Source organism: Osmia lignaria, chromosome 16 (genome assembly GCF_051020975.1).
Source record: "Osmia lignaria lignaria isolate PbOS001 chromosome 16, iyOsmLign1, whole genome shotgun sequence".
NCBI lineage: Eukaryota > Metazoa > Arthropoda > Insecta > Hymenoptera > Megachilidae > Osmia > Osmia lignaria.
Window position 1 is genome coordinate 1,679,655 of NC_135047.1, and position 25,712 is coordinate 1,705,366.

Genomic DNA, 25,712 nt, shown 5'->3' on the forward strand with positions numbered 1-25,712 from the left:
ATCATAAAATCACCAGTTTCTGAGTAGAACGAAAGGTTCAGATCGATTATCTGTTGGAAAAAAACTGGCCTACAGTGAATCGAGATAAAAGGGAAAAAAAGGGAAAGATGTGAGAAGCGGTGAACAGTTTGTTGTAGATGGATCGGTAGCCATCGGTCGGCGGAGGCGGGGTTGGTCTGGTTGCGAGAGTCGAGGAGGCGGCCACGTGGATCAATACCAAAGAGGGTGAAGCTGCCACCGCCACCATCCGCGAGTAGCAGTATGCTCGCGCCGCGGATACGCGTCGCACGCTCGAGCTTTCTCCACTCTTTCCAGTTCAACAGCGAGCCTTCGAACGACAACGTTCCGCGAACTCGAGCCGATCTTCGACGTTTCCCTCCAATATCAACAACCGTTCGTTCGAGGATTAAACCGATCAACCTTATCCACCTGGCCGCGAGAAAAGATGACACTCGGCCACGATCCCGAGGGAAAGTTCGAGGTCTCGCGCGTTCAACTTTCTCGGTGTTTGACCCTTTGACTATATTTTCCACCGTCTGACACCTGTCAGGACCACTTTCGTGAAATCAAAACTTCTACTTTTCCTTTCGTTTCCTTTTCTCGATGGTACAAATTTGGCACTTCGAGTTTGAACCCGTGTATAATTCACACGAAAGGGTGGAATGTTGTTTGCGTGGTTGGTCATGAAAACAATCTAAAAGATAAGAAGAATTTGGCCGGACTTTAATGTTTCCCTTATCTGATATCGGTTACGATGGACATTTCGTTAGATCGAGTCATTTTCTCACGAAAAATCTTGCCAATATTAAGATAACGACGTATTGAGATAGAGCGATAAAAGAACTCGCTTTATTTTCTGTGCTGATAAGGGAGGGTATCGGCATTGTTGTTGCGGAGGGCGAAGCGGTCGATCGTTTGGTATTCCGATTAATAGCGGCAAGATGGAGATATAGAAAAGACAAGGGAGGGGCATATATTTACGAAAATTCTTCAAATTCTTCTTAATCTCTCACCTCCTCCGGTATTCACTTGTCCCCCTGAATTCTCTCACAAATTCAATTCGTCCTTTTTCGTTTCTGTTTGTAGCGTAGAAAGCAGTGTCCGTGGAGAATATGAAATGAGGTGGTAGTAAAGGGAAATCGGTGTTTCCGATAGCGAGATCTCGCGGTTATTTCGATCGCGTGCGGGCATTCGCGCGGTGATGCAGGCTGCCTGATAGAACGTGATCGTTTGTCGGGGAAGAAACTTCGCGATCGAAGGAGGTTCGAGACTTCCTGTAAATCAGAAGGTGAGTAACCGATCTTTGTTGTCTGTTTATCCGTGTTGGGTCGTCGTTTGAATAGCAACGAAGAAAAAGAGAGACAAGGAAACATTGTCTACTTGGAGGATGACAGAAAAATGGTTGATCGCCTGCTCGAGCATCCCACCCTTACAATGTAATGGATTTCCCAAGTGATTGCTCTTCTATCCATGCTTGCATTAAAGTACTCTTTGAAACAGAAGGAGCAGCGATTCATCGTCGATTAAAATTCGTCTCGCGATTCGCGTTATTTTTACCGATGATCATCGAGCAATCGCAAACGAGCGAACAGGTAAGGTAGCTCGTGATTGAATCGCAATTTCCCACTTTTCCCTGGCAATTATCAACCGTGAGAAGGAACGATGCAAATAAACACCTGGTTTCGCGCGCGTGCTGATTCGCTGTTTACCGGTTGCCTCTGGTTTCGAGTGGTTTCCGTCGGTTACACGGTATTTCTTGATCGAGGCCTCTCAGATAAATTTTTGCAGGTATAAAAACGACATAGTTACGACACACGCGGTCGACTCGGGCTGATTCGCCGACTACGCGACACGCGAGAGGTGTTCGTCGTGAATGAGAAACGCTAGCCCTCGGAAACGAACTGTTTGAAGGAAAGTTAGCAACCGGTTGCAAAGAGCAGGCAAACAAGCAGCCAAGATATCAATTTCTCTGGGCAAACGTTTGCGGATTACGCGAGAATTGATTACGCCTATTTGCTTAACACGCGTGGCGATGCTTACCGGCCTCGATTTTCTTCCCGCTCTGATCCGCCGATCGGCTGTGCCGAATAAAGGGATGATAGAAGGATATTGCAAGAAGATTTAGACCTTTAGTACAATTTTTGGACACTGAAATAAAATGAAACACCAAAATTGCTTCAAACGTTTATTAATTGTAGGCGATAAGACGTAGAAATCTCTCCCGAACGCTGATAATCTAAACATTCTTCGACATCGAACCGTTGATGATCAATTGTAGTCGCCTTTGTTACATTAATCAGTTTAAAGAAAGAGTGTGATTTGTATTTTTGGAAGTCATTAAACCATCTCCCTGCAATTACTAAATTAACAAAAAGAAATCTAAAAGTATCACCAGAAGTGATTCAGTAATATTTCTTGATATATGTAAATGAAAAGCAACGATAATGATTTTATGCGGCACAGAGTACACGTCATTTTCACTATCAGACACAAACCGGTGTTGACACAGTACGTCATTCCGACGTATCTAAGCAAATACAATTCAAGAAACACACAAACGAACAAACATTTGAAACGCTTCAAAGATTTATAAAGTGGAATAATTTAAAAAAAAGGAAGAAATAATTGAATCTTCATTCGATTCAATATTTCCTCCCACAGCATTCGTATCTTCTTTTGGAGGCGTTTCAATGATACGTAAACTAGAATAATGAAAAAGAAGAAAAAGCTACAAGTTTTATCGTCAACCCGGTGGCCGAAACGAGGAGAGGAGGAAAAATCAAGCGGACAGAAGGTGAAATGAAAGTTCGTTTGAAGCGTTATCAGGCGTGTGTCGCGTCGTCCGGACAGCACAGGGCATCCTAATATTATCTGGGTGGAGTTTCGTTATCACCGTGAACGTGTAGGTTGCGTGTATTTACCGAGAGAATCACGAGCAACCGTGGACGATAGGAGAGTCCAGCGAGCGGATCGCGCGATGACTGGACGGCTTGCCGTGCCCGACTGTCAGCCGATTCCAGGATGGACGACCTTCGAAAGGCAAAGACCACTGTCAGTCAGCTGGTAAACAGTCGATCGGCGATCATCGCGGTGCTTAGACGTGCGTAAAACGTGCGTGCGTGTTATCGAGTGACGAGTGGGACAGTGACGCGATAGTGGGATCAGCCCTGTTCGTTTGCCAAAGAGTGTTCAACGTGTGTATTCACGCCTACCGTACAATTTGCTCGTTCGATCGTCTTCGCGACCATGAAGACCATCGTTGTTTGATCCATCGATCAAAGCACAGGAACAACCCTCGATTTCGATCGAGGATGAATCGAAATAGCAAGTATGCCTCTAAAGATTTCGATAAAACCTCGATTCTGGAATTTATTTTTTTCTTTTTGCGCTTTGAAATGAAATTTCTCCATTAAGATAAATTATCATTCTGTCCCCTCGGATTTTCTTCATTATTACCCTCTGGATTTTAAATCCTCTTGGCAGCATCGGGAAAAGAAAATCGTGGGTGGTATTCGATTAATCTTTCCACTGCATTAGACGTGCATACACGACCTCGAAAATGAAGAAAATTAATTCAGAAAGTGTGAATAAAATGAACGCGATAAAGATTTTCTGCGAGGGTCAACATAAGGAGTCAACTCGTTCAGACAGCTTTCATTTATCCAGAGATTACGGGTGTACTTGAAACTTTTTAATAATTCATTTTTATTATCTAATATGCTACACGAGGTATAGAAGAAAAAGCAATGAAAATTTTTTTAATCAGCATTTACCTTGTAATGATATTAGAACGAATCCAAAATGGCAGAAGTTTTATCTTCGACACGAACCACCAATAGACTTTTTCGCTAACCAATAATTCGATGACGTTTCATGTATTTTTTATTGATTTATCGCTGACGTGCCACGAAAATGACCCGGACGTGTGATCATCTTATTACACGATGTTTGTTGTTGAAGCAGGAATTCAGGAACAATCATGAAATAAGACATTCTTTTCGGTAACATCACGTGCAAACTGTTGATAAAAGTAGAAGATTAAACGATGTTGTACTTTAACCTTGCGACGTAATGCAATATAAATTAAAAAATGAACTTATTATCTGAAGTGATTTCATATGCAATAGTTATCAATAGCGTTTGTTCGTAGTGTTCGACCATTTTCTCTGTTTTCACTAACATAGGAACATGGTGTTCCATATGATCTCTGCTTATTTCTTTCTTTTTGCACAGATGATGAACGTGCCACTGACTTACAAATCGTCGTTTATCTTTTATCGCTGTTATCTTGGCCTCCTTAACGTCTGTTCGGTTGTTGCTTTCAATCTCGACAAGCGTTAACATGTCGAAATAAACTAAAATTGAAAACTTAAAAATTCGTCCGCCGTTTTTATATAATACCATGTGAAAAGGTTGTAGTAATTAAAAGCAGAGTGTAAAGCAAACAACGAGTAGAGATAACAGGCGAGTGCTAAAATAAAAAAAAAAAGAAGAGTCAAGTAATTAATAATTCAAAAATGCTGAAAACAGTCTGATTTCATAGGATATTTCTTGATATTTTTCTAACAAAAATATTGATTTTCAATCGATTCAATAAATTCATTTATACTTGTAGCAACGAACGCTAATGTATCCTTTCGAATGCAAATGAAATCGCATAAATAACATAAAAGAAAAATAGTTGCAGCAGAAAATACTATTTAACATTAACATAAACATGACGGTAATTAGGTACCATTAAGAACAATTAATGTGTTGTGCACGTGTCGCTCAAAACCTGCATAACTTCTATCATAGTTTTCCCAGTTTTCAAATCGTGACTCTATCTCACGCGTTACAATACTCTTGAAAATGATTTGCGTAACGCGTCGCATTGCGAAATTTTCCTCGCTTCTCGCCAACGTTAGAATAATTTCAATGCTAAACGGTGGCCGTTGATTTTCCTGGACAATGTCGGTCGCGTGATTACGCGCTATCCGTGACAGATGGTGAAGAAGAGAAATTTTTGATAGCGTTAATTTTAATTTAAAGAAGGCTGTAACGAAGGTGGATCGTCGGAATGTCAAGATCGCGACGAACGTCGAATGGTTCGGTCTGACCATCGGGATTACCAGTCGTCAAGTGGATAATTACCCCGTTATGATTATCTGCGCTCTACCTATACGCATGCTTTTACATAATAGAGGGCCCTGTCGCAGTGTCTATGAAGGGAGAGTGGCATAATAAACGAGGGGAAGACACGATAATTGTTTAATTGTCGGAGGTCACTCGGTGACCGTCAGAGGTATTCCTTGTTAAATCGTCGAAACATGAAAGAACATGAAAGGTTACTCATAAATTTACCGGTGCAAATTTAGTACTTTGAAATGAAAATTGCAAATGAATGTTCTGATAAAAACTTCAATGGCTATTGGAAGCTTTTCAAAACGTAGTACCGTTTCGTTGCTTATGCGGTTATACCCGATATGCATTTGCTCGCAGTATTTTGCACCAGCACACGAAATTTCTGGTGATCGTTAGGCCTGGGAGGTCGAACGGATGAGAACATTAACGAGCCACAACAACTTCGAATGAAAAAGTCCTTGTAATGCGGCATTTTTTGTAATTCGAGTCTAATCTATCGGTTTAGTCCGTGGCAAAGCTCGGTGTTCATTAAACGCGTAATTATCAAAGCAAACTTCTTCTGCAACCAATTAATTCATTAATGCGATAAAGATCGTATAGCCGTAGCACGTTTCGTTTCGTTTTAATCGTTTTCTGAATCTTTATCATTCTGAGATAATAGATAACCAGATAATAGGAACTAAAATGTGTATCAATGATAATCATTTGTAAAGTTAAGTGAATAATAATGTTACGCGATAGTAATTATTAAGCAACGTTACAAATTGAATTCAGTCAGACATAAAAAAAGAAGGAGAATTTTTAATAATACTAAAAGCACTCTGGTAATTTGAATCAGCTAATTGAAGCTTTAGAATCGTTAATAATTCGTGTTATAGTAGACATGTCTGTATCTACTGCCTCTGACCAGCACGAACGCATTGACTGACAGTGAAAGTGGCCATGTGCAGTAAGACACGTTAAAAGCACTAATTAACCCCTTTGCCTATGATTTTTTCGATTAGTTGTATCAACAGAGCTAATTATTTATTGGCTCAATTTTCAAACAAATAAAGAAAAATGAAATATAGACTGAGCAAATTATAATTAGGATCAAACTGAAAATTCAGTTCATATTTAACACATTTGAACTGTAAGTTATTGTAGGGCAAGGGGTTAATTTTCAAATCGATACCTTACTCACATTACAGTTCGAAGATCCTCACGAACCACTCTGTATGTATTTCCATTTTACAATCAATACGTGACATGCGTTTAAGCGAAGTCTTGCATTCACCGAGAGCGCGAAATACGTTACGAATGTTCGCGACCGTGGAACGTCGACGTTTCACAATCTCGTCATGAAATTATCAACTATTATACATTGCGGGAAGAGCTGTATTCCATTGGAGAAACATTCCAGCATCGGAAGGAGGGATGCTTAAAGCAGCCATAAAATATGTACGGTAAACACGGAATAACGAGGAAGCTTGCACAGCTGTTCCGATAACTAACGAGCTTCTCGTTTCCGTGGTTAACTCATTATTTTCATCGCAAAAATTCTCTCTATACCTCCGTTATATTTTTATATTGTCGTTAACGATGAGATAACCGAAGAGTTTCTGAATCGTTTTGAATTAAATGAAAACAATAAGAATCGCTCGATTCTTCCTTGTTATTCTCTTTCGTCAATCGTCGTGTCGTTTCAAAATGACATCACGTAGATTCCCTTTGGGCACGTCTTGCCCTCGCATTACTCCTGATTTCTTACGAAGCTAGAGTATCTCTACGATCTCCTGGAACAGAAGAACCATTCGAAATAAAGCCCTCTGCCATTCTGCTCACCCTACAAAAACGACCAACACTCGAGCAATTGACTTTTCCTACCGCGAACACGATTCACCTATAAATTTATCTATCCCGGTGAATTATTATTATTATTCCGAACGCGGCGTCTGTGATCTTCATTAGCTCTGTACCGCTTTTGCTTTATCGCTAGAGACACATCTGCGTTCGGCGCAGAGCGAATCTGGTTTGCCGTAATAATCGTTCGTGTGATTATACACGTCGAGCGAATTGCACGCATCGCGTGCCGCTTCGCGATCTTTATTCAAACGAATTATCACCTGCCTTAGAATTGAACGAAGCGAACGTTTCAGTTTTTCCCGTGGATCTGGTTAGCGTAGTTGAATCGCGAACAATGAGCGCTTCTTTGCGCGAACGGATGTCGCGAATTTTCACCTGGACCTATTGTTTCGTGGAAACGATCAATTAGACACAGAGACCAACTAAATTGTTCTAATTATTCCCGGTGATAGAAAGTAAAAGAAAGAAGCTTAATAAAGAAGGAGACTGGTGCACGCGCCGCGGCACGAACAAAGTACACACTTCCTTTCGGCGAGGAAGTTTAATTATTATAAAATCGCGTGCGCGTCGCGCGGTAATCGCGAACGGACGAACCGAGTTATTTCACGATCCCACGCGGCGTTTTTCCTCCCAAACGTCTCCGTTTCAGCAAGGAATTTTGGGGGAACGATTTACATTTATTGGACACTTTACGCTCGAGCGTACTTAGTCACCGTCGATGCTTCGTTAAAGTCGATGAGAAAAGCGCAGCCGTATTATTCGACGAAATCATGGAACCGCTTCTCGATAAACGTCTAAAGTGAGACTTAAGATATATTTCATAAAGAAAACACGTGACTGAGAGCAGTCCAGGTTTCCGAAGATATCGGTGATATCAAGATACTGATTTCTTGAAATACTTGTATAACTCGTGGTTTCACCTGTGCGTTCAATTTTTTTTTTTCTAGACCGTGGATGCAGCCGGGTGTTGGACGCGGAGGTGGCGTGGCCCACACAGGTGGGACAGGTGACGACGAGGCTCCAAAAGATCCCGGTGTTCGGATCACTCATCAGTCTTACACCGAGAAAGACTACGAAGGTATCGACATTTCTTTTTCTTTCTTTCTTTCTTCGATGACAGAGATTACCCTATAATAGCTGTCCTCGCCTAGGTCAGCCGTATACACTCCTGAATCTGGCTTCGTTGTTTGCTCAACAGAACGCACGGTGCTTCGAAAATCATTATTTCGTTCAGCCGTGTCGCTAGGTCACCTGTCCCGACTTGATCTTGAACTCTTCCAGCGAATCGAATCGTACTTTACTTCGCTTTACTTTACTTCCGAGCCAATGATATAAATTTAGTTCGGAAGCTAATAAAATGATATTGGGAAAAGATCGTGGTTTCTTCTCTTTTCTCTCTCTGTTACACCTCTGCGAGAGAGGATTTTTATTATCGATAATCATAGAGAAGTAGTGGAATATCGAATGGACGGAGACAGTGACGCTAACCCTCTTTCATCTGCTTCCAGGTCACAGAGCGCACACGGTGTACGTGGGCGTGCATCTGCCAGGAGAAAGGAGACATCGTCGTCACCACAAGCACCATCATTCCCAGCGTCAAACGTACACCACCGCCAAGGAAAATGTCGACAACGATAGACCGAGTGAGTTTGAACCAAATACGATTTCTCTTCTTTATTCGATCTTTTCGGGGATCGAAAATCCCTGAATCGTCCAGACGTTTAATCTGTCAACCGAATCGTTGTTCGTCGTTTAATCGCGAAAGAGAAATTTCCTAGTTTCCATGGAGAAGAAAAACGGCGGATGATCGTCGAGCCGAGAATTGCGTGGCTCGTTGGAATCCTCGAGTTTCGAGTACCTTCTTGCAGCCGCGCCGCGCCGGTTTAAGCGGATCTCTTCGAGGCGACGCGAGACCGATTAACTGAGATTTTTCGTACAGAGGAGCAGCAACTCCACTCGAGCCTCGTGACCTACAACAGCGACATTTTTCTCGTTTCTATTCGCGGCGTTTATCGATCATGGGACGAGCGAGGAAAAGGGAAACAAGGAGAAGTTGAAACGTCCGGCCAGCGACCCATCTCGTCGGCAACGAGAGATGAGATTGCTTCTGTCGGCGAAATCGATCGATCGTTCCTCGAATTGTTGCTCGAATAGTTCGTTTTCCTGTCGAAACGATGGGCGTGGATCCCATCTTGATGTTCCGTTCATTAGAAGGTAGCGAGTTCGAAAGTCGCAAACAGCAATCTTTTTCCTTTTAATTGATCAGCTGATCAAACGGAAAGGTTCTCTATTGTCAGTAAATAAAGAACGACCTTTCTGAATAAGAAGCACTCGTTCAAAGTGTGATTTTGACTATTGTTTATCTTTGTTTCGTGAATTTTGTCGATTAATCAACTGGAGACAGATCTTCTATCTTATCGATCTGCAAACAGAACGATCGCTACAAATCATCATTCGATTATCCATTTCTTGGCTGATTCTTTTCGTTATATTCATTTCTTCGCAAGAGTATAGAAACGTTTTATGGTGTTTTGTACTTTGAAGCGTTATCGAACGATACATGGCAGCCAGCCAACCACTTGTCACAACTTCTCCGGCTGTTCACCCTACTTCTAGAACACCGGGTACAGAAGGGTGACCGATATCGAGCTCCACCAAGGGTTTTCCGCCTTTCCCACCCTTCGTTTCCCTTAAATATCCTCTTTACTTTCGTCTGTAGAGATAAACGTTCTATGGGAATGATCGGCGACCCTAAAAAGAAGAGAATTTCAAACCGCAAGGTAGCGAATGGAAAGCTTTTGTATCGTTAATATATGTTAACGCCAGTCATTGTGTTTATTTCTACCTTAGTTCTAAGAATATCAACCGAATCGCCTCGGGCTGCATGATTGATACTTTATCGATTGAACGTTTGTTTAAATTTCAACGATCCTTGTAATTCTATAAATGCATCGATCGATGCTATTCTCCTAATTCGCTATAGTAATTAGGGTATTTTGACACAAATTGATCACTTTAGGAGGTGTTTGTTGTCTCGTTGCCGTTTCAGGACAATTGCTGGTGACTCGAAGGAGTCGACTATCTAGCATCTGCGATCCCGACGGCGAGATGATACGTAAGCCAGTCCATCTACGTACCAGAAATTTTCTCTATACTTTTAACCAAACACACCGGAGACCATTCGTACGTGATACTAATTAGGGAAATTCAACGTGAAACCGATGTAATTACTATTTTTTCCAACAGACAGGTCGGACAAACTATTTCGGATCCTATTAATGTTCACATGTTTGCCAAATCATTTAAACGCTTCGCGGAATATGCAAAAAATGAAAAATAAAATGTGTTAATTGAAGTAACACTTTTAATTACTTAATAGCAGTTTGTTCGGCGGACATATAATTCGAGACAATCTCTGTTTAACGTTCTGCTACGATCGTGTTTCAGCAAGTTTAATATTTATAGAATCTTGAATACACGACTACGTTTGATTACATCGTTTATCGTCGTTACATAAAATGCATCGTTGCATCTCACGCAGCGCGATGCATCAATCGATCGCGGGATTTATTCCCTGAAAATTCCTCGTGAAACGTTCGATTCACAGAAATCGCGAACGATTAATTCTTCTTGTTTAACCATACGAATGGTCTCGAACGAGTATATTTCCAGATGCAATTTTTCAAACAGATACGCAACTCGTCTCTATACCTTATCTGTCTCGATATTTTTCATTAGGCGTGTGCATGCGTCATCGATCATCGCAAGATTCGCACAATGTTCATTCCATCTGGCCGTTCCTGAGAACAGCTCTCCTCACGGCTCGACGTTTCATCCCCCTTTTGTTTCTCGAACTCTCTCGTATCCAAGCATCTAACGATATATGTGTATGCTCCGCCATTCTTTGATGCTTCAACAGCTGGCGATAGATAATCCCAATCACGCTAAACACATTTAGAAAATGCACGAGCACGTAATGGAGTCGAATTTTGAATTGTGATTTCTAAACACACAGGGTTTACAAGCGGCCAGGAAGGAGATCGAGTGTTTTTTATCTCGGTGTTTCACCACACAAATCCTCTCTTTCTGTGTTCTTTCGTATCGACATCTCGCGTGAATCCTTGACTCGTTGAATTCTGAAGGAAAGATGGAAAATGGATTTTCATTATGCGGGGTTCAACGCGTTAAGGTTTCACCCTGTTCGCGATGGAGTACAGAGCGAAGAGTCCGTCTTTTCACAAATCAACGTCTGCGATTTCAGTTACACCGCCAGCCCAAAGGGTTCAGTTCATCCTGGGCGAGGAAGTCGGCGACGATGCCCACGAGTCCCATCCTCTCTTCTCCGAGATGGAGGAGCTCGTCAAGGATGGCGACGAGATGGAATGGAAGGAAACGGCCAGGTAATTTTACCATCCACTTAGCTTGCAAACAACTTGATAGCACCACTTAGAGATCAATATCGATTTCTCACTTATCATTGTATTTCCTTCCCCCAACACCTTTTCTAGATGGATCAAATTCGAGGAAGACGTGGAGGAGGGTGGAAACAGATGGAGCAAACCCCACGTAGCGACTCTGTCGTTGCACTCATTGTTCGAACTTAGGAGCCTGCTGTTAAATGGCACCGTGATGCTAGACATGGAGGCGAGCAGCCTCGAACAAATTGCCGATTTGGTTCTCGACAATATGATCAACAAGGGCTCGTTAGCCATTGAATCACGGGAGAAGGTAGTTTAGAAATTATCACAAATCTCATCCTGAACAATCGATTCAATCGATAAACCAGTGCATTCGTTAAAGAAAAATCTTAAGTGAATTTTAAGGGGATTGTTTCCTTGGGTGCAGGTTAAGGAGGCTCTTCTAGTGAGGCATCGACACCAACACGAGAGGCGCAAAGACAACAACATGTCCAGGCTACCAATCATCAGATCGCTGGCTGAGATAGGGCGGAATCATTCCTCTTCAAAGAGTAAGTCTACCAAACATAATCAAATTATATTATATATAAATATTTGGTCACGAACTCAACTCGAAGCTGAGTCAGGAACATGGTCGTATCGAGCAAAATACAACCCCTCAATTGTCCAGCACACTTTTCCTTATTCTATTTTTCTTCTATTTCTCCTATTAGTTTTTTAATTTTCCATTTAAATTGTACCATTTAATTTTTATCAACTGCCCCATGTTTTATTAAGTTCTTTTTATTTATTTATCTTACCACTTGCCAAAAGTTCAACGGAAGGCACTGAAAGGGTGGAAGATGGCACACCGCGACCCACAGTCACCACGATCACACTAAACACGTGCGAAATGCTCGACATTTTCAGATGAAGACTGTTCATGTGGTTTGCATGCCTTGTTGACGTCAGATTTACAGGAGCGTCGCGAAGCCGTTGACGCGTACGCGCCCGCGGTCGCGCGCAGCAGTAGCTGTCCAAACTCGAACACCGCCCTTTTATCGAAAGAGGCGAAAGATCTAAAAGGGCCTTATCTACTGGTTCCAGGTATAATTTTAGGCCAGTCGGCTAAGCAGCCTAAATCATCTTTGGGTTATGGTGCTTCCGCAGCTTTCTAACATTTGCCCCACTAAAAATCTCTGTCCCAGTAATAACACCCCCACCACCGACAGTCAATTAATCCTAGAATACTATACCTGTATGTATATAATCCTATTAACACTATACTGGGGAACGGTATATGTACTCCAAGTAGCATTAAGTAAAAGTAGGGTTTAAAGTTTACGTGGTTGAATGTAGTTTTATTCAAATGAAATCATTATTAACGCGTTGAACACCACGGGGGCAGGGCCCTAGGCCCCCATAAGACGATTTTGCGTCTGAGAATGCAAGAAGAGTAATGTTTATTTGAATGTAAATGCAAATCTAAATTAGTTATACAAGCTTTAATGTTAATTTTATAAATTTATTTTGAGGTATCTTTTTTTATGTCGTATATGTGAAGCTCGCCTTGGACCCCCGAAATCTCAGGGCCGGCCCTCCACCGGGGTTACCGGTGATTACCACCGCAAATTACACATCCTTGAATAATTAAAAGAAAACAATAGAAAAACATTATTTTAAGTAATATTGCTACTTGTAATTTAAAATGGCAAATGGAAAGCTTAAAATTTGAAATTTGAAAATTAACTACTCTTCTTAATAATTACAGCTTCGATACCTTCGATTTTCACTGTGACGTTCAACGTGTTAATTAAATAGTAAATAACTTTTTTTCTATATCATAGTCTATTGACACACTTTACGGAAATTGCAAATAAATAGCTGATACAAAAGCGAATAAAAATTAATTTTCTTTATAAATTTTCTGAATTACATAAATTTTTAAATTGCAAATGAAAAATAAATCTTGAAACGCAGTATCTCCCTGTAGTATTCTAGGGTTAAATGTATCGTAAGAGTTTAAGATACGTTTCTGTAAACTGTCAGATATTAAAAGAATCACATTTTAAGCCCAAAGAACATGTGTTTCTCGAACTGATTACAAAATGATAACCAATTAAAAACTTTTGTAACGACTCTGGAATTCTCGAAGAAGCTTAATAGTCGTGATAATAGATAAGACGGGTATTTCAAACAGATTAGTATCATCTGTTGAAATATTGTGGATAAAACATAATTCTATATATTGTACATACAGTAAAGTTTTTCCTCGTAGTCGTCAAGTGCCATTAACACAATCCTTATCAATTAATTCTAATTCTAAGATAACAAATTTATATCGACGTGCACTCAAAATTGAATAGTTCGCGTGATAATAAGAGTACAGATGATTAAATTGACACGTGTTTCTTGTTTCTCTGTCAGACGAATTTGGCATACCCCACGTGGTAGGATTCACAACGTGGTTCGCGATGTTTCAGCTAAAAGGTTAGATCGTCAGGTGGTTATTGTTCCTCGAAATCTTACTGAATAATAAGCACAAATCTTACATTTTCCTCTGTTTTTATTCTCTTCTTATCTTTATCACTGTCTTGTATATATAATACTATCGAGTCAGACTCGTATCTCAAGTGTTATCGAATTCAATCGTCTCCTCATTTATTTTCATTCTTTTATAAACGTCTCGATGTTTAAAAATTGAATATTGCACGAAATAACGATTCATTTTATTCAATAAATATAATCTTACCAGATCGATGCGTTCGACCAATAATCGACCATCACTACTGAGAGCTCAAAGCAGCATTCGATATAAGAATCACATTTTATTCTATTTTATTATTTTTAATAGGATGAAATTTTCATTTTCTCGGAATAACGATGACGACTAATATCTGGAAGGTCAATAAATGACCCCGTTAAATAATAATATTCGAGTGCACGATCGTGAGAACGCGTAGGAGAACCTTTTTACGGTACTAATCACGAGGCATGATCTTACGCTGTAATTGTATAATATGCACGTGACTCAATGTGTACTTTGATTACTTGATACCGTACCGTACCTTGTACCGCTGACTGTCGCACACTTTTATAATCGACTAACATCTGTCTTTTCAGCATCCAAATTTCCCTTTTCTCCTCACTTTGATCTAATTTGTTAGAACGTCGAACGAAGGTACTGGGTCGATTTCGTACGCCACTCTGTGAATTGCAACTCGTTGCGCTCACAGGTGGAGTGAACGAAAACTGGTATACTTTCGAGCTAGGGCGATTACCCTCCACTTGGTCTCCATCCTGTGTAAATAAATGGCTCCTCCTGGTGTATGTTTCATGCTCATTTTTAGTGGAGGAATCGAATTCCGCTCCGGCGATCGCCGGTGCAACAAGCCACGGCAGCGGGGCAGTGCTGAACGCCGGTAGCCGTTTCCTTGCCATACCCGGTAATCCCGGTAAACTGCTATTATCTGCTTGCTTCTCTTATCTTCTCTTCTCTTAACACGTATAACACGCCAGAAATCCTCTCGTCGACATAGATTTCCTGTAACAGCGATACGCTTGCACTATCCCGTATCCGCTAATACTCGGAACGTTCGAGGGAGTGAAAAGGAGATAAGTTTCCAAGTCTTAACGCGCGTTCGCTTTTCTTCAAAATTCATCCTCGAGCGAATCTGTTGAAAGTAACGTTTCCTCGAACGTGAAAATCTCAACGACGAGAGTGTCGCGAGTTGCTCGAATCTTGAAACGCTTCGAACGCGTTCCAGAAGCCTGACACGAGGTCGCTGAAAATAACAACGTGTATCGACCAACGATTATCCGGAGCGAGTAGAAACACGGAAAACAAAATCGCTTCTGTCGTCCATTGGTGCTGGTCGATCAATCGGAAAAGTCTAATCCGCTCTTCCGAAGGACCGATCAACTCTTGACATTTAATAATTTAATGATAAACGAGATAAACGTACCCTTTCGATACAATTATATCAATCGAGAAATAACTCCATAAACTTTTCCGAACGTAAATTAATAAACGTCCTACAGATTTTTTTCCTGAAAAAAAATGACTATGCTCCACGTTATCCGGCGAAAGGGTTAAACGGATCAAGTTGTAAGACTTCTCTAACAGTCCCGCGAGATTCCTGTTATCGGATTCCAGCAACTCGGAAACGCTTTCGACACGTGAACGAACGTGGGTCGGTGCTATCCAACTTTTAACGATCTCGGATAGCAGCGCGGTAATCGAGAGGAAAAACGTGTGTTCCTCTCGATTACGATGCCCACGCGATATCAATCCGCAAATTTACCTTGGAAAGACGCAGTAGGCGGTAAGCTAGATCTCTTTCAGGCCAAGAACCAGGCACCAATGGGATGGATCGAAGTCCAAGCAGCGTGTCAATTAGCAGAAACCACAGTTCGTCAGCTTTGGAGAACGGAGACGCGAATCACAGGGTTGGTAACTTCGATTTTTGTATTGATGAAACTTACACCCAATCGAAATTCCTCTTAAGTATATCTCGATGCATTTTCTTCGTTAGGCTAACATACACTTTATGAGGAAAATACCGGCAGGGGCTGAAGCGAGCAATATTCTCGTTGGAGAGGTGGATTTTTTAGATAAAACCCTGTCAGCGTTTATTCGGCTAAGCCAAGCGGGAATAATGGGAGATCTGACGGAAGTTCCAGTGCCAACGAGATTTATATTCGTCCTGTTGGGACCTACGGTAAGATTTATCCAGCTTTGACTTCAGTTCCTTTCGCGAAGTAGTATTCGTGTTAAAGCAGAGCATCGATAAATTTCAAGCACTTCGAATCAAAATGCCGATCCTTCTTTCTGGTAATTAATGCTTTAACGAACCAATTGTCCATTGATTGCTTTGACTGTTCTCGAGAGCCCGATACTCGTGGCAATTTCTACTGGAAACTAATAGAAGCTTCGTTATCGTCAGCGAGATTCTACCAATTTCTCAACTTTCCGTTTCCGTTTCTCGTTTATTCAACGTTGCGAATTAGCCGATTTATAGGCAATAAACCGTTCAGAGATTTTCAGATAATTAGATCATCGGTTCTAGCAATCTTCTTTTACGCGAAAATTGTTTCGGAACAGGGAGGAATCTCGGGTTTTCACGAAATCGGTCGTGCAATGGCCACGTTGATGTCCGACGAAGTTTTCCACGACGTGGCTTACAAAGCGAAGAATAGAAATCACTTGCTTGCTGGAATCGACGAGTTCCTGGACGCAGTCACGGTTCTACCTCCCGGGGAATGGGACCCTGCCATCAGGATAGAACCACCCGCAGCGATTCCTTCGCAGGTAAACTATCCTCCAATCGCGGCACGCGTATAGGCACTGTGGAACTACAGCACCCCCTATTTCCACTTGATATTATCGATAACATTTGATACATTTAATCTTTATACTTGTACAATATATAATCCTTAAGCTTAATGTCAGTAGCCATCCCCCAGTTTATGAAAAAGATAGAAAAATCTTTGTATGGGACTGTGCGCTTCACAGTTCCAGCGGCGCACAGTGGGCCGGATTGGAAAAGTATGGGACATTTTGCGAAAATACATTTATTGAATTTATATTGTTTTCTAAATGTCTGTGGACCTCGAAAATGAAAAAATTAATGAAATTTAATAAAGATTGCAGACAAATCCTAACACTTGAAACTGGATTTTTTAAAAATAGTATGTTTTACTATAAAAATGTAGTAAACATAAAATGTACCATTTACATTGTATTTTATTTAATACGGATTATTTTTTAATATTTTTTAAATCAAATTTCATTCCGATATCTTTTGTAGTCCAAGAGTTATATACAAATGTCCCATACTTCTCCAATCCGGCCCACTATGGCGGCGTGGTGGTTGACCGTATGCGCATGCGCGTAAAGGAAGCTGCGTACTAAGCTGCGCAGGAGAGAGAGAACTGTCGCACCCACAGTGCCCGTTATTTAAAACAAAGGCTACACATTTTTTAGAGCAGCACTCCCACTAATTTTAGCTACAAGCCGCCACTACTATCCTATTTACTATTTGGTTTCTCTAGGACGTAAGAAAACGGCCGAAAGAGGAGAAACCAAAAGAGGAATACGACGAAGAAGCGGACGAACAGAAACTGAGGGAAGAATCAGGACTGTCGAGAACAGGAAGACTGTTCGGTGGTTTGGTCAACGACGTGAAGAGGAAGGCACCGTTTTACTTCTCCGATTTTAAAGACGCCTTGGCGATTCAATGCGTGGCCTCTTTCATTTTCCTCTACTTTGCCTGTCTATCGCCTATCATCACCTTCGGTGGCTTGCTAGGCGAAGCTACCGGCAAGAACATGGCCGCCATGGAGTCGCTGGTTTCCGGTTTCGTATGCGGTATCGGTTATGGATTTTTCTCGGGACAACCTCTGACCATTCTCGGTTCCACCGGACCTGTTTTGGTCTTCGAAACGATCGTCTACGAATTTTGCAAGTGGGTATTCTATCGCAATGTACGACCTTCCGGAGATAAGAAATATCATTATCATGGTTTTGGTAGAAAATCCGACTGGAATTACATGTCCTTCCGTTTCTGGATCGGCTCGTGGATAACCCTGATCCTGATAATTCTGGTTGCCGTCGACGCCAGCGCCCTGGTGTGCTACATAACCCGATTCACGGAAGAAAACTTTGCCACCCTCATCGCGTTTATCTTCATTTATAAGGTAACGTTCCTCCTCGAACTTTCGAAAGAAATTCCTCTGGATAAGCAGCACCGTTTCAGTCAACTTCGGCCAGTTTAATTACGCAATCGTGTCCTTCTCGTACGAAACCGAGTTAATTGGATGGGACAGAACCGTGTGTGCTTCGCGAATTGCTCCATCAGCGGAATCGACGGTATTTGGGTCACGAATCACGATATACCTGTGTCCGATCGAACCCATCGGGCTTCGAGGGCGGGAAGAAACTTGGAAACTTCGATTGACCTCGATCTTGACAAGAAAAAATGCCACCAATCGAATATACTTGGATTTATTAATTCTTAACTGAAACATTTGAACGTGACTTTATATAGAAACTTTGCATAGTTTCTGTTAACATTTTCACGAATCCTTTTTAGAATTTCGAACTCGTTTGTTTCAGGCTATCGAGAACGTATTATCGATAGGTAAAAAATACCCGATTAATACTCATGCCAACGACCCGTTCAGTTTCGAATGCTGGTGCAGGCCACCGAACGGCAGTCTACCGTCTAGCTACGACAACGTCAATTGGACGGCATTGGATCCGAAAACATGCCAGGTTGATTTGATTACGTTAAAACTTTGAAAACTTTTCGATAAAGGGTTAATTATATCGTGAACCCTTTCAGAGCTACAACGGCACGCTTATAGGAGATGGTTGCAACCAACCGCACTACATACCCGATGTGTTCCTCATGTCAATTATACTCTTTATGGGCACATTCTTACTATCCGTCGAGCTGAAAGATTTCAAAAACGCTCTCTTCTTCCCATCAAAGGTACTTATTTCGCTTTTCTTTTCTTCCAAGATTACCGATCGACTAATTAATTATATTTCGAACAGGTCAGACAGGTGGTCAGCGATTTCGCGGTAATAATCGCGATCTTCTCGATGAGCGCGCTCGATCACTTCGTCAACATCCCGACGCCGAAGTTGGAGGTACCTGTAGAATTTAAACCAACATTGGCCGATCGAGGATGGATGATCTGGCCGTTCCAAAGCAATCCATGGTGGAGCGCCATAGTCGCCTGTCTACCCGCCCTCTTAGGCACTATATTAATATTCATGGATCAGCAAATTACAGCGGTGATAGTGAACAGGAAAGAGAACAAACTGAAGGTAACCTTACCATTCTCTTCAAGATAATCTTTCCTATAGAAAATACCTGGTATATGATTTTCAGAAAGGATGCGGTTATCACTTGGATCTGTTCATTCTCGCGATACTGATAGAAATTTGCTCTGTAATGGGACTGCCATGGTTCGTCGCAGCTACGGTGCTTTCTATAAACCACGTGAACTCTTTGAAGCTTGAATCCGAATGCGCTGCACCGGGAGAGAAACCGCAGTTTCTTGGCGTACGGGAACAACGCGTCACGCATATATTGATCTTCTTGATGATCGGTTGTTCGGTGCTGTTGACGCCGATGTTGAAACACATACCGATGCCTGTGCTCTTTGGCGTCTTTCTCTACATGGGTGTCGCTTCTTTGAAGGGTCTACAGTTCTTCGACAGGATACTTATCATGCTGATGCCCGTCAAGTATCAACCGGACTACATGTTCCTACGGCAGGTACCCTTGAAACGCGTGCATGTATTCACCGCGATACAACTGACCTGTTTGGCTGTTTTGTGGATCATCAAGTCTTTCAGCAGCACCTCCATTTTGTTCCCATTGATGGTAAGTCTACCAGGGTGGTCGAACACTTTTTAGATGAAGTATCTTTAAATTAATTTGTTCTCCTTAGCTCGTAGTTATGATCGGGATACGCAAGTCCCTGGACCTGTTGTTCACTCAACGAGAACTGAAGATCCTGGACGACGTGATGCCGGAGCCGAGCAAGAAGCACGCCGACGATCTTCGCCAATTGGAGAGCGGCGAGGTTAGCACCGTCAGACGAATACTAAATGCCATCGTTTGCCGTAAATAACACACGGCGAGTGATCGCGTGGCGAACATCTGCCCCGTGGTCACGGTGACCGGATGCGACAGGATGACCGGAAACGCGGACAACGCGTGAACGCGGTCTCGGATATCACGGATCAGATGTTTATGGTTCTTTCGACATCTGAAATTTTACTAAGACATTGAAGAATCATAAATAAATCATCGTTCAAATGAAAATTCTTGAAGTAAATATAGATGATATTCAACGAAGCGCGGCTTAACAAATCGATGGTTGTGAACTGTCAGTTCTTAGAATAGAAAAATTGAAACGCTATTTTCTAGATAAAAATTTACACTGAATATTAGTAAAGAATGATGGAGGAGAACGCATCTGCTTCAGGGGGATGGATATTCGATGCGAGTGCTGACCATGGCTTGGATTGACTGTGATTCGAAATACGATACACCATGTAAAACATAACTTGACAATATTATATTCGTCGCTTCTCTTTGGCTAAGTCTAAATATAGAAAATTTTCTGTATACGAAGAACGACAACCGTCCTAATACCAGAGTGAAAATTTGTAATAGAAACGTGTCCCAGTAAAATTTCAGATGCCAGGACAACAGTAAAATTTAGTCATTTTCCACCTTTGCTACGAGTATCCTAGAAAATGATCCTCGTCGTCGTCATTGTTCGAATCTCTTTCGTGCAATGACGCAAGTGGCCCGTTAAATGTTAGCAATAATAAAGAGCCTGTTTAGTTGATCGAATCTTGTTGTACAATAAATATGTTCCCTACGCGGCCACGGAAAACGATTTTCTCGTCTTTTAGTGCCAAATGACCCGAATCCAACCGTAGGCATTCGGTCCGACCAGTATTACATGTAAAAGTTACACAGGGTGACATAAGTGGCCACTGAAGGAGGTGAAAAATATTATAAATCATTAATTACTGGAAAATAAATTCATTTTGTAATCTTTAAATAACATTTTTTGCTTCTTCCATGGTGTGTCATTTATGAATCACCTTGTACATAGTCGTCGAATAATAGCGTTTTGGATACGAAATTATCTCAAACACTTTCATAGATAAGCTTGTTTGTTGTACCGCAATTAAATCGACAATAGGTGGAAAGCAAAACACCATAACTATCGAGTACATTTATACAATTATAAATTTCGAGAACGTAATAGCGCAACGTCGTTAATTTCTTCGGCCTAAGAGAAAGAGATTATTATTATTTTCTTTTCCAATTAACACAGCCCGTGCTAAATTATGACAGTGGCAATTAATTTGTCTATAATCCCGCGACACACACATGTATGTACCGTTTCGATGTACCGTCGAATACTAAATTTATTGCCTACCATCGACGTATGAAAAATACATTGTTATTTAAGAACACACACAAATCTCTCTGTAATCCCAACTCTTCCTTGTGCAGCTCTCGATCGACACAGTACACGAGCCGAACACAATTTTATTCGCATAAAGAACGAAATAAAAATCGAATCAAATTCTTATTAACCTGTTAACCGATCCAAAAAGAACTCAGACTGTACCGTTTTTGAGAGAGACAAAGAACGTAAAAAAAGAAAAAAATTCCTAGAAAGTAGAGGACGATCAGAAAAATTGATGAGGATGCCAGATGAGAAAACGATTACCAGTGATCGTCGAATGCTGCGGCTCACATCGGTACGTGGCCACAAGTGCACGTCCATATAGTTTCTCAAGAATCAAAGTTTCTCAAATTATGCGTCTCTATAACCCCCGCTAATAAAGATACACATATCATTAAACGCTGAACTTTCGATCTCTGGTGCACTGCGATGAACTCGTTGCGATTTCGAGCCATAATCGCATGGATTACTAACAGTATCACTGACACTTTAATTCCATAATCACGAAAAAAATAGAATAATCCGCATGACTGATCCATTTAAAGGAAAAAGGGAATTGCTTGTTCTATTTTTTTCGTTCCCTTAATCGATCGAAAAGCTTAAGTATCCAAATCGGTAGTGGTGAGAGTATCTGCTAAACTTGATGCATGGCTTGATTCGTCTTTCTGAAAATCTTGATACAGTGGACGGTGAAACTGAGCGTATATGGTTTGTCCCTTAGGAACAGAACGAGTCTATGGGGTACGGACCAGCTGGGAACATCCAGATTTCCTTGGCGAACGGGAATATCATGAAGATTCCGATGACGAGTATCAACATCAGCGAGGAGGTGAACAAGACGGGCATTTGGCAGCAGGTGAACGAAGGCAACGAGAAACCGAAACAGACCAAATTGATCAGGTAAGTGTTAGAATACACTTTTCTTCTCGTTAGAATCGAATGAACAAAATTTGATTATTTTTCATTCAGCACTGGGAAACAAAAGAAACATTCGAAGAAGGAAAACTCGTTGATGGCTGACGAGACTACGAGGCTAACTACGATGACCGAAGAGGACGAGGATGACAGTGGGATCTCTATTAAGGTGACAAACGTAAATGACTCTAAATTCTAACCACCATCACCATCACCAAACCAAGTCACACAGCAAGAGCACCAATACACGGGCATGCAACATAAACCCTGTACGCTACTGTGAGTAAGATTATAAAAGGGGGCTGCACGGAACCCTTACAATACGGTCGTCCTCGCAACAACGACTCCAGTTTATTTAACGCTATCTCAAACTCCCGGTTGTAATCTATATATAAAAGAAATGTTCGACAACAGGTGGGAGATTTTTTAAGGGGTGATTCTAGGGATCAAAATAAGACGAAAATCAAGAATGACGAAATAGCATTTGCGGCTTTGTTTTCAAGTAATTAACGTTTAAAGATTCGAGCAAAAGCGCCTGAAATCTGCAACCCGCCCAGCACCGACGTCTTGACGTCAGGTCAGCAGGGGTCGGTACAGTTATAACCAAGAATCGAAGCCGAATGGCACAGTACCGAGAATAAAGGCCGCTGATTTTCGTTGGGCAATATAGGGGGGGATCGCCCCCTTACTGAAATAAATTTCTACTATTCATTGATTCTTGGTTATGACTGTACCGACCCCTGCTGATCTGGCGTTCAGTCGTCGGTGCTGGGCAGGTTGCGGGTTTCAGGCGCTTTCTACTTTTTTACTTATTTCGATCCCTAGAATCACTCCTTAAAAAAATCTCCCACCTATTGTCGAACACCCTGTATATCTCCAACACGAAGGAAATGATCATTTTTGCATGGATCGTCGCCAAAACCTGAACATCTAAATGTTAGTTTGCACTTTTCTAATTTTCTCGATGTGCATGTGTATTCCATTTTCGAGCGTGCCTCTCCGCTCACTAGTCAATATTATCTATCTTGATAAGGTAATTCACGTATGATATAGTTTCGTACACCGTAACTAAGTTCAATTGGAACAAACATTTGCCATCGCGTTTGTATCTTATCTTTCCACAAAGCTATGCCACGAGTCTCGTATTCTGTCAGAATGTTTCAAACGTTTGTATTCCGTTGAAACGATTCTTCGAAGCGATTGTTAATCAAGCAAGTACATCTCTACTGACGTTGTATAACTTCTGTATTTAATAAAAATGAAATTTTTCTATTGCCCGGAGGCACGGAGGTGCGGATTCGTCCTGCGCTGTATATAAAATATTTGATTTGATCGTTTCAGGTAGACTTGATACGATCGAAGGAAAGCATCAGCCCGTTAACGATTAACGGCACTACCTCGGCCGAGACTTCCGTCTAACGAAAGCAACACGGTTCAAAGGAAACGAATCCTCGAGTCGTGAAACAATTCCAAGAATTTCCATTTTTTTTTCCATTGCGACTAATCAATACAGAGTATCTCTAAAGATATAAATGATAAGGGATGCGTGCGGATTGTAACTGGAGATACACGAGGGACAATTAACTTTTTATTTCACGGTAAATGAAATCGGTTCGGTGTAATTAACGAGTGCTACTACGAACGAATATCAAGGTGAAACCGACACACAACCTTTCATTCGATAAAAATAACGCACACCGTTGAAATTAAGATAGAGAACGATTGTATTGATTTAAGGTTCGATCGTCGTCGAATTGTCGAACCCTTAAGTCTACCGTTGTCAGTGTGCAATATTAACGTGTATTTATTAAATTTAGCTAATATAGAGTCTGTGACCATGATAGATACGCCAATGAAACCCCCTTCGATATTTTCGACGTTTCCTTCGAGGGATGTTTTTTGTCGAGGAACTTTGAAACGGATAGAGAAATGCATCGAGAGGGTTGTTTGATATTTTCACGAATACTCGTATTAGGTAGACATTTCTTTGTCAGCTCGATTGCTTTCTATTCCTTTCTTTAGAAGGGTTGAAAACAGCTTTTGATACGTCAAATACCGGCCAGCAGTGACAATATTTATTATAAAGTATACAGAATGCCGATCACCCTGTATACAGCATCTTTTTTACGTAAGAACGACAGAGAAGATAATTTATCAAAATGAAATTTACGGGGGAAAATTTGAACGTGATGGTTAGTCAAGACTTTTTCATTTTTACCGAGAGAAAAATATTTAACGCGGTCCCTTGAAGGATGTCCTTTTTTCGTTCGTTGAAAGTAAACGAACGATCAGAATTTTTATCGTACTGCAAGTCTTTCAGGTAGAGAATGCAACGATTTGGATAGTTGAGGATCGTTGCGCAAACTAATTGTTATTTTTCTTCTCCACCGATTTCCTCACCGAGGCAGACTAACGGAGAAAGATCGGTAGGAGGAGATTAGCAGAGGATATTTGATACGATATTTTTCAGACGACGCGTTATCGTGTTATTAGCTGTTGAAACAATTGTTCAGAGTTTTGTTCGTCGATGAACAAGTAAACGAGTCATTGTGTAATGTCAACGTGTCGTAGAATTGTATATTAATGATAAAGAAAAGAACGTGGTGAATAAACCCTTGGGGGATGGAATACCCATTGGGGGTTGATAAGCCAGCAAGCGAACGGTATTCCGGTAGAGTGTATATATTTTCGATCTGCATATTTTTCGAGAATCGCTGACACGTTCATTGCGATTTTTTACCAAACAGTACATCGGAATTCATCATTTTAGCAGATCTAGCTTCGCGTTTGATCAATTCTTCAAACCGGAATACCGTCGACAAGAACGAGGTTGTTAGCGAAGATGCATAAACGTAGAACGATAACCCTCGAATGGTGGAAATTTTACGTATCGGAAAGATTGATGAAGAATCGAAACTCTGAGCAAAGACACGCCGTTCGAGGATTAATTTACTTTTTAAACATATTCGTTTGATTTTCATTGCGACATAAAATAAGTGTGCGTTACGAATAAGTTTCATGACGATCCACGTAAATAAGAAAGTGACCACGTAATGTTTTATAGGATAATAGAAAATACTCGTATTTTAGACGCTTTAACATCCGTGATCACAAATAGTACGCGTACACGTGCGAAGAAACGAAGAAACTCAACAATGTTAATCAGCCACGATCATATAATTCGCTGCCATGCATGCAATCGATGTATTATTATTCCTCTTTGACGGAATTGCTGATAAATTCTGATTAAAAAGATAGAAGAAAAAAAGAAGTACGATACTGATCATCATACCGCTACATTTCATCCTTGTCAACTTACTTCCAATATACTTTAATATACAGAGTGTTCGACAACAGGTGGGAAAAGTTTTAAGGGGTGATTCTAGGGATCAAAATAAGACGAAAATCAAGAATAACGGA

General features: G+C 41.1%; 1 protein-coding gene and 1 long non-coding RNA gene across 17 annotated transcripts; one reads left to right on the forward strand and one right to left on the reverse strand.

Moving 5' to 3' along the window:
• The first annotated feature begins 274 nt into the window (after positions 1-274).
• Positions 275-23,783, forward strand: Ndae1 (Na[+]-driven anion exchanger 1). 15 transcript variants are annotated; one of them, XM_076693021.1, is made up of 23 exons: positions 7,599-7,768; positions 7,917-8,047; positions 8,478-8,612; positions 10,019-10,084; positions 11,231-11,369; positions 11,478-11,697; positions 11,815-11,938; positions 12,297-12,473; positions 13,794-13,856; positions 14,717-14,812; positions 15,712-15,815; positions 15,902-16,087; positions 16,471-16,677; positions 17,421-17,833; positions 17,900-18,065; positions 18,484-18,642; positions 18,713-18,862; positions 18,928-19,203; positions 19,268-19,765; positions 19,833-19,967; positions 22,099-22,277; positions 22,347-22,470; positions 23,634-23,783. In XM_076693021.1, the coding sequence occupies exons 1-23, from the start codon at positions 7,740-7,742 to the stop codon at positions 23,709-23,711; spliced, it is 3,855 nt and encodes a 1,284-aa protein (XP_076549136.1). In that variant the 5' UTR covers positions 7,599-7,739; the 3' UTR covers positions 23,712-23,783. The 15 variants fall into 15 exon arrangements, 12 of the variants coding, with proteins under 12 accessions (XP_034173073.1, XP_034173074.1, XP_034173072.1 ...); XM_034317182.2 differs by lacking the exons at positions 7,599-7,768; positions 10,019-10,084; positions 13,794-13,856; positions 14,717-14,812 and adding exons at positions 275-481; positions 1,087-1,288; XM_034317183.2 differs by lacking the exons at positions 7,599-7,768; positions 10,019-10,084; positions 13,794-13,856; positions 14,717-14,812 and adding exons at positions 275-481; positions 1,092-1,288.
• LOC117600691 (uncharacterized) lies at positions 3,326-7,127 on the reverse strand. Of its 2 annotated transcripts, none has more exons than XR_004580503.2 (3): positions 6,308-7,127; positions 3,774-4,471; positions 3,326-3,552 (listed from the first exon to the last, which is right to left on the reverse strand). It is a non-coding gene; the product is annotated as an uncharacterized LOC117600691 (long non-coding RNA). The 2 variants fall into 2 exon arrangements; XR_004580504.2 differs by having other exon boundaries at positions 4,736-7,127.
• Positions 23,784-25,712: the final 1,929 nt, after the last annotated feature.

Bases quoted from the DNA above. Each gene is read 5' to 3' on its own strand.
- Ndae1 (XM_076693021.1), top strand. From the start codon at position 7,740: ATGGAACCGCTTCTCGATAAACGTCTAAA. The intron at 10,085-11,230 runs GTAAGCCAGTCC...CTGCGATTTCAG, and splicing joins TCCCGACGGCGAGATGATAC to TTACACCGCCAGCCCAAAGG. The intron at 19,968-22,098 runs GTTAGCACCGTC...TTTGTCCCTTAG, and splicing joins GCCAATTGGAGAGCGGCGAG to GAACAGAACGAGTCTATGGG.